This window comes from Chrysemys picta, chromosome 24, assembly GCF_011386835.1.
Source record: "Chrysemys picta bellii isolate R12L10 chromosome 24, ASM1138683v2, whole genome shotgun sequence".
NCBI lineage: Eukaryota > Metazoa > Chordata > Testudines > Emydidae > Chrysemys > Chrysemys picta.
In genome coordinates, this window is record NC_088814.1 from 7538934 (window position 1) to 7548198 (window position 9265).

Here is a 9265-nt window from a genome sequence, read left to right on the forward strand (position 1 = left end):
GTCGCTGCCCGAGGCCTTTGCTAGGACGTAGTGACCCCAACCCTCCTGCTGCCCCCACAGCCGGGGGCCTGGAAGGATCTTGGGTCACTCCCAGCCCCTCCCGGGGCCAGATTCTCTGCTGGTGGAAATGACGCTGCTTCCTGGCCGTCAGGGGAGTTGCTGCTATTTACTTCTGCAAGGCATTTGTCCCATTCGCATCACGTGAGAGATTTTTTTTCGTCACCCCCAGGTGTCCCCAAAGCAGGAGACGCAGTTACCCAGCCCGTGCCCGTCCCCCAGTACAGTTTGCCCAGTCCCTGGGTTACTGCGGCTTTAAGAGGATTGATCTGCACCCAGGCACTCCGGGGATAGCGGGGGGGGTAGCAAACCCTGCCCGGCTGACTCACTGCCAGGGCCCTGGCAGCTTTGCTGGGTGTTGAGTGAAGTGGGGATTTGGCCCGTCCCCGGAGCAAAGGTTGCAGAGGAGCGAACGCAGCGGCTGTGTCTGAGCGGGCTGGGACCGGCCGCCTGACTGCGGGGAGGATGCCCCTGCCCCGGAGACCCCCGGCCCACCTGCTCCTGGTTTGCCTCTTTGCCAGCTTCCAGCAGGTAAGACGATGGCAGAGGCAGCTGGCGAGAGATCGCAGCATGGGGTATCTGTTCGCTTCTGCACCTGAGACCGGGGCGTCTCCAGACGCGGCCTGGGGCCCGTGGGTTTGGTGCCTTCTTCACCCCGGCTTTGTTATTGCCTTGAGAAGGCATGTGGTCTAGCGGTTAGAGCGAGGGGGGTATGGGCATCAGGACTCCTGGGTTCTATTTCTCACTCTGGGGAGAATGTAGTTTGGTGATTGCGGTGGGGATGGGGGACAAGGGGCATCCGGACTCCTGGGTTCTATTTCCCGCTCTGGGGAGGATGTAGGGTGGGGAAGGGGGTTCAGGGCTCCTAGGTGCTATGTCCCACTCTGGGGAGGAGTATGGTGGGGATCCAAGCAGGACCCTGGGAATCTGATGGAGTCTGGGACCCTGGTGCATCTGATGAAGTGGGTTCTAGCCCACGAAAGCTTATGCCCAAATAAATTTGTTAGTCTCTAAGGTGCCCCAAGGACTCCTCGTTGTTTTTGCTGATACAGACTAACACGGCTCCCCCTCTGAAACCTGGGAGTTAAGATTCCTGGATTGTTTCCAGCTCCAGATAAGGAGTGTGGTCTAGTGGTTAGCGCCAGGGGCCAGGACTCCTGGGTTCTACTCTTGGTTCTGCCCCGATTTGCTCTGAGACGTAGATCTGGTGACAGTTTCTCTGTGGCTCCGTTTCCTCCCCAGTGGTTAGCAGCCCTCAAACTGCGCAGGGCTTCCCAGATGCAGCCGGGCCCCAGAAATCTCCCTGCCCGTGGGCTGCTGGGAGCAGCCTCCGCCTGGTTTCGATTCTGTCTCACAAAGTGGCGTATGGTCAGAGAAATGACGGCTGCGATGTCGCCACCTCCCCCACCTCTGCCCCCCAAGTGCCACCCGCTCACCAGCGCCGCCAGCTCCTCGCTCACTGAGCCTTGGCACTGCTGAGTCTGCTCCAGTCCCCGCAGGGGCGAAATCCTTCCGCTGGGGAACTCGGAGCGACCCCGGGGAAAGCCCGGAGCAGCCACCGCAGCGCAGCTCTGCTGCCCCCGGCTACTCCACGCTAGCTCCCCAAGGGGGCGCTCTCGTGCGTCTACACTGCCTCCGGGGCTGGGAAGGGTCATGCGTGCGGACGGAGCCGCGCCAGCTGTGCTCAGCGAGCTCGCTACGGCCTGGTCCACGCCAGAGTGAGGTCCTCGCTCGCCGCCTTAATAACACCACCCCGGGTAGCGAGGTCAGTGGAGACGCTGCGTTACAGACCGCGACGGTCAGTGGCTGTCGGGAGCTGCCCCACGCTGACAGCACGATCGGCACAAGCACTGCCAGTGAGGACGCGCCCCGCCGCCCCACAGAGCGAAGCGTGGCCACGAACACGCGCTAGCTAGGGCCCGCGCCTTGGGAGAACGACATCCGCACGAGCAGGGCTTTGCCAGTCCAGCTGCTAACCCAACACTAGCCCAAAGGCGCTGATCTGGGCCCCGTCGGGGGCTCACAACATTCAATGCAGTCAGCCACCCAGCCAGTGCAATTATCCCTATTGTACAGACAGGGAAACTGAGGCACAGCGAGACTGAGTGACTTGCCCAAGGTCACCCGGAGTAGCTGTGGCAGAGCCTAGCTAATGCCCCAACCCCGAGCTACCCTCCCTCTGCCCAGGCGTTTCCAGCACTTGGCAACTGAGCAGATGTGGCCTCAGTGAGGGGGACTCAACAGGGCCCCTTGAGCCCCTGATCTCTGTGAGGAGCCCTCCCCCACTACAGGTTAGCAGTAGGGGGTCTGCAGCTGGTTCGGCGCCAGCCCGTGTGCAGAGCGAATACCCTGCACCCCACAGTGTCTCAGGCTCCGGGGCCTGGGTAGCTGGAAGTCCATGGCTTGAGTCATCCTCCAATCCAACCCCTGACGCCCCCTGCTAATGCCCGGCCTGGCTCTGTTCCCAGTCTCCAGCCTCGGCCCGCGGAGAGGCCAGGCGTCCGTCACGGGATCCCCGCAGCCCAGCACCCATGCTGCGGTACATGATGGGGCAGAGGGGGGATAAACCCTGCCACTCACCACCAGTGCCAGGACCGAGTCAGGGGCTAGTGAATCATTTACGACGCGTCACGTTCTTCCGGGACAGCGCTCACGCCCTGATGACGAAGCCCAGAGGCAATTTAGCCCAAGGGATCCCACATCCCAGGACGGGCAGGGTCTTGGCGGAGAGGGGTCCGTGCTCTTCGCGTCTGCTCCATCAGGAAGGGTTCCAGCGTGGTGCATGTATCTGGGGATCGCTCCCAGCACTGAAATGCAGCCACCTCTGGGCCGGATCGCAGCAGTACTTTAACAACCTGCCGCTACACAATTAAGGCCAGAAAGGCAAGGGGGAATTAGAGGAACTAGAAGGGAATTACCCATGTTGGAATTTGGCCAAGACACCAGGGTTTGGGCTCTTATTCACATGAGACGTGCCAGGGAGCTGTAATGGCCAGACGCACTACAACCTCCATGGTACGGCTCATCTCAAAGAAGTCAGATCACATCAGGGTGGGGGGGGGCAAATGGTAAAATGGGCTCCAAAATTAATAATAACTAAATAATCCAGCCTCGTTCTTAACTTGGCCTCCTCCTCTGAGGCCCTCAATGCGTTTTCCAAGCAGCGGGGGCCTCACTGCCATTGCACAGATGGGGAAACTGAGGCACAGAGCGCCCACCTGGCCTGCTCTCACTGATGCTTTCTCTCCCTCTGCAGGTCTCGCCAAAGATTTTTCTCCTCTGCGGGATCTCCTTGTAAGTTCTGTGCGTCCCGGTCCTGCCACTCGGCCCCGTCCCGCCGGCTGGTGCTGCCCCATCTCACTACTGCCCCCGCCTACGGGGCATTATCCTTCCCAGGCAGTATCACTGTGCCCAGCTGTCAAACCACCCGCCGTTACCCCCCCCAGCCACCACGCCACGGTCACAGCCCTGCCCCAGGGGGCCTGCAGAGCTGTTAGCCATAGCCCGGGTGGCTAGCAATCCGGGGTGCTGAGTCCCCGTTCTACTGGGACCCCCTTCACACCACTCTGACAGAGGGAAATGAAAGGGGGCAGAAATTCGCATCGGGATTGCCCCCCTCCGCAGGCCCCTCCCAGGCGCGTGGTGGTGTTGCCTGCACAAAATTCCCTGTTACTCACACACTCTAGGGGCACCCACCCTTACTCAGGGCGTAACCCTCACCCCTTCCTGGATCCTAGCGCGCCGGGTGAAAGGCACCCACCCTTACCCAATTCCTAGGGCTCAGGACGTACTCCTCTGCGGGGTCTTTTACCAGCAAAAGATCCTTACACAGCACTCTCCTACATAACCTCTATTTACTACAATCACCCAAACCAGATGGCACACGCTACACAGACGGTGCTCACCACGCCCAGTAAGACAGATGGACTTTTCTCGCTGGCCGGTCAGCATCAGGTCCACCCGGGGGCCTCCAGTTTCTGCCCGGTGTCGTTGGCAGCGTGTTGAGATCTGGCAGCTCTGGTCTTTGGGGCTGTGTCCTGGAGTTGGTTCCCAAAGAGCTTCCTTTTGGTCCCCAGTTTATATAGTGAAACTTGAGTCCAACTTCGCTATACCTGAACCAACCATTTTACTAACCAATCCTAACAAAATTCTCTAACCAATCCTACCCCACCACCTTAATGAATTGACACCTAGCAAAATGAATTATATAATAGGAACAATCAAAGATCCAGCCAGATCAGACAGACAAATAGGGAAGTGGGGACCCTAATCACAAAACAATAAAGAAATGAGGATTTCACAACCACAACTATAGATGAGTGATTCCTTGCCAGACAGGACGCTATCAAACTAAGTTTTCTTTAACCAGCTTAAGCTCTGTTTCTTTATCTGGTGATAGTGGGTGCCATTAGGACGGGGTCCAGGGGCAGCGCCGGGCACCAGCGCACCAAGCGCGGCAAGCCACGTGGGGCGGCCTGCCGGTCGCCGTGAGGGCGGCAGTCAGGGTGCCTTCGGCGGCATGCCTGCGGGAGGTCCGCCAGTCCCGCGGTTTGGCAGCAATTTGGCGGCGGGTACGCCGAAGGCGCGGGACCGGCGGACCTCCCGCAGGCATGCCGCCGAAGGCAGCCTCAGTGCCGTGCTTGGGGCAGCAAAATACATAGAGCCGCCCCTGACGGGGTGGGGGGGTCTCCTTCTTAATAGCCCGCTATTACAGTGTTTTAATGTCATTTAGATGGACTGTGAGGATGTGACTTCCTGCTTCTTAGCGAACAGCTGCTGCTCGTCTAATCTGGCTGCAAATGAAGGCTTTAGGCCTTACCAGATGGCTCCAGGAAAAGGCCTTAGCCTTGCAGTGGACGGGCGCCACACCCAGCCACTGGCACACACGGTGGATGGGTGGCATGTTGGGAGCATGCTGCCCTGCGGCGATTCGCTGCTTCCCAGGCCAATGGGACAATGAAGGTGATTTACAGCAGCCCTGGGGCTGCTCTAAATTACACCTGGGACCGGGCAGCCCCCTGCTCGGCCCCAGAATAGGGAGACTGCCGAGTGGGCACAAAACCAGCGCTTCCTCTGGCACCGCCACAGATCGCAGACCTGGGGTCACCGGGAATCAGCCTTGGCCCCCTCTCTCTGCTAGGTGTTCAGGAGAGCGCTGCTGTGATGGTCGGTGCTGTAGCCTACGCCCAGGATTCAAGGAGGGGACGACTAACGGGTTCGGGTAAGAGTTAGAGGAGTCCAGGTCTCTCAATCCGCATCGACTCCGGGCCTTCCAGCCCCTGGAGCGGCAGGTGCATGGGGCAGGGGAGCAGAGATCTGGCTGACCACATGGATGGCCCGGGGAAGGGCAGGGATTGCTGGGTCACTTGGGCCCAGCGCTGTGGGAGGGGCCGTATTTCGGGGACTCTGTCCTCCAGAGAGGGGCGGGTTAGGGACCAGACCCAAAGCCCCCGGATGCCAGTGGCCGTCTCACCCCGCAGCCCGTGACCGCACCTGGCCCTGCCCTCTGCAGCCACGTGTCTCTCTCCCCGCAGACTTATCTTCATCATCATGGGCGTGATGATTGGGGGCGGGGTCCTCTTCGTGGTGTACAAGTGCTGCAAGAACTGGGCTGGGCTGGACGAGACGGAGGGCATCGAACCAGCGCAGCCCCACGTCCCACCTGCCCCCAGGACGGCCCCTCCCAGGTCCCCCTCCCTGCAGCCCCAGGGGGATCCCCCGCCCTACAGCGAGGTGGGTTCCGGCTGTCTGCCCGTGGAGCAGTGGGCACAGGCTGTTTGCTACACCCGTTGCCAGCCCTCCACCAGCTGGTGCAGAACTGATTGCCCTAGGGCCCAGCCCTCTGTGCCCCAGCCAGGACTCGCGCGGCTCCCCCTGGCTCTCTACGGCTCGGAGCCCATCAGTGCCCGCTGGCCGGTGGGGGCGTGAGCCCAGGCTAGCATCACGGGAGATGGGGGAGCAGGGCTCGGCTGGCAGAGTTGGCCACTGTCTGGTGCATTGCTGGCTCCCCTGTGCAGCGCTGAGCAAGCCGGCTTGATTGGCTCTGGCCCCGAGTCAGTTTGTTGGCCTTAATAACGTGGCCCATTTCTAGCACCTTCCCTCGCCGGATCCTGCTCTGGCCGGCCCCCTGCTCCGATCCCTGGCCTCAACTCCCCTTCCCGAGCTGGGGATAGAACCCAGGTCTCCCAGTCCACCGCTCCGCTCTACCCACTAGATCATCCTCCCCGGTGACCCCAAACTTCTCTCGGCTGCGGGCTCGTCGGGGCGCCGGGCAGAGCTGTCTGACACTCTTCCGTTCCTAGGTGGCGTTGAAGCCGTTCCTGTACCCGCTCCCTGCCATCCCGCCGCCCTGTTACAGCAACGTCGTCATGGCAGACCCTCCGGCAACAGGCGTTAACCACCAGACCACGCTCTAGGGGGCGCCGCGGAGCTCGCCACCTTCTGGTGTCACCTTGGGGTGGTGGCCATTAACAAAACCACCCCCCCTTCCCGCCAATCTCTCTCCAATGACTGCCATGATAAGCCACCCCCTGCCATGGGGGCACCAGCCGGGCAGGGGCAAGGGCACCGTTGCAGGACATTCCCCAGCAAGGCTGGAGACAAGAGACCGGTGCTAAAGCAGGAGCCCCTCCCCATGGACTCCACCCTGTGCCGCTGACCCCAATAGGGTGGGGGTGGGCGTGAGGTTGGGGGCTGCCGGGGCTGGGCTGGGAGGGTCCTTTGATGCAGTGTTGCAGGGGACAGAGCTCAGGCTGGTTGAAATACGGGCTCCAAGAGGATGCTGACGGAGGGGGCGGCTAGGCCTGCTTTGAGTGGCGTTGTGACCCCGCTTGCCGGGGCCCAACACCACTCAATTATGGCCCGGCTGCCACTCGAATATGGCCTGGCCGCCCGTTTGATGCAGGGGCTGTTGGGCCAAATTTGAATGATGTTGGAACCTGGCACGTAGGGTGGCAACGCCGCTCACATCTGACCCCGGGGCCCCTCTGTCACGCTCAGCCCATCGTTTTTGAAGCCAATGTTGGCAACCCTAATTCAACCCCACAGCTTGGCACCATCGATCATGTGTGGTTTCGGGGGGCGGCAGCAGGGCGGGGACTGTGAACTCACAAATTCTTCTGAGCCCTCCGCAGTGGGTCTTTTGCGTCATGAAAGGCCAGTGGCAGCAGAGCTCCGTGGCCAGTGCTGGATGCTTCAGAGGGCTGAATGCCACCCCTGGGGTATTGTATTGTGCATCAGGCGGGGAGATTCCTTCCTGACCCCCAACAGGGACTCAGCCCAGGCCTTGAAGCATGGGGATCACTGGTCCTCATCTTAGCAAGAATCACTGGGGCAGATGCGCTTCACAAGATTATCACCTGGTGATTCACGTGGGGCACCCAAAAATGGCCGTCAGCATCTGCAACTTCAGCCAGGGAGAGGTCGGGGGTGAGGCAGGCGCTTCCCCATGACTGCCTCCTGCGGGGGTCTTGCATCTTCCTCAGATGGTCCTGCCCACCACCCCCCGCCAGAGACAGGGGCCCGGGCTGGCCTTACCTTGGCACTGGCTGAAGCTGCGGATGCTGACGTCCATTTTTGCGTGCCCCGCTTGACTCACCGGGCGATACGCTTGATAATCAAGCCGTGGGGTTGAACCTCGTTGTCTTTCAAAAATACGGGCTGTGCGTGACAGAGGGGCACCAGGGCCAGGCATGAGCAACGTCACAACCCTGTGTGCCGGGCTGTAACAGCCTTCAAATTGGCTGCATCAAAAGGACAGCCGGGCCCAACTGGAGTGCTGTTGGGACCTGGCCCGTGGGGGTCACAACCCCACTCACATCAGGCCCCTCCCTGTATTTGAAATGGGCTGTTAGCCCCCGGCGGCTGCTCCCGTTGGCTGTTTGCTTGTTCAGTTGCTTGCCCTGTGTAGTCAGCCAACGGGCCAAACCGAGCTTTTATTTATACGTCAAAAACCTGCCTGCGTCTTGCTTGTTGTGTGCGTGCGAGGGCCTGGTCCCACGAGGACCCAGATCAATCCCGTGAACTGCTGGCGTGCAGTTCCTGCGGTGGAGTCTGCAGGGGGCGCCGGTGAGCTGAGGCTCGGCTCCCCCACTGGAGTAGGGGCTGGCCTGTTAAGGGGCAGTGCAAGCGAGCACTGTTGTTGGGGGGGGGGTATAACTGGTGTGGGGCTGAACCTTCCCATAGGGGAGCTGGGCGGTGGAGGGGGGTGGGGAGTGGAAGGCGGCAGAGGTGGGGGCTGGAGGGCAGGTAAGAGGCTCGGGTAGAGGGAGATGAAGCTGGAGAAGAGAGCTCCAGCAGGGTGGGGTCAGTGGGGCAGGGCGGGGGCACAGGGAGGGGACAGGCGCCCACTGCGCCAATGGGAGACAAGGTGCCCAGGAGGTGCTGCCGTCCTTTGGCCCCAGCATTTGCCCCGCCCCGGGCCGGTCCAGAGAGCAGCGCCCGGCTCCTCACGGGAGGGCAATAAAAGCAGCGCCCGGCCCAGGCAATCACGTGGCGAGTTGCTACACTCTGGACTTTGCTAAGTTCCACGGGCCGAGCCCCTGAGCACCCGCTGGCCCTGCGAGGTGGGGGAGGGGGTGAGTCCCAGCCTGGTACGTGGGGCAGGGACAATATAGAGGCGGCTTTAAATCTCCTTTGCCATCGCCACACTGTGGGGCCCAGCTCAGCCCCCGGCAGCAAGGCCGCAGCGGGCAGACCCTGGCCAGACGTGGCGCTCCCCTGCCAGGCCCGGCCAGATGCTCCCCTCAGCCCCCTGGAAGCTGGTGCTGCAGGCCAGGTCAGCGTCGGCGCGAACACCTCTCTAGCGTCCCACCTGTCCGCCAAGCACCGGCCCGTGGGATGCTCTGGTTCCAGGGACCTCATCAGTGCAACCTCGTCTCCCTCGGGGCCAGACTCAGAGCTCTTCAGAGCATTCACCCTGGCGGCGTTTCAAGTGTGGGCTCGTCCGGGATTTCAACTGGGAAGTCTCTGAAAGTCGGGACGGGCTTCCTCAGCTAGGGGAATTATGTAACTCACACACACCCTGGGTGTGGTGTTGTGGCACTGAAACCACATAGAGAGATTCATGAGTTTGCCTACCAGCCAGGTGGCTTTTAGCTCATGCACTACGCTCCAGAGGTCCCTGGTTCGATCCCACCTGCGGACGGACGGGGTCTGTCGGCGTTACACGTGCGTCTAGCTTTTTCTCATGTGAGCTTAGCTCCCCCTG

At 61.2% G+C, this 9265-nt stretch overlaps 1 protein-coding gene across 1 annotated transcript; it reads left to right on the forward strand.

Moving 5' to 3' along the window:
- The first annotated feature begins 522 nt into the window (after positions 1 to 522).
- Positions 523 to 6473, forward strand: TMEM92 (transmembrane protein 92). The gene is made up of 5 exons (XM_008162759.2): positions 523 to 588; positions 3314 to 3351; positions 5198 to 5278; positions 5592 to 5790; positions 6360 to 6473. Exons 1-5 carry the CDS (start codon positions 523 to 525, stop codon positions 6471 to 6473), a joined length of 498 nt encoding a protein of 165 aa, XP_008160981.2.
- The last annotated feature ends 2792 nt before the right edge of the window (positions 6474 to 9265 follow it).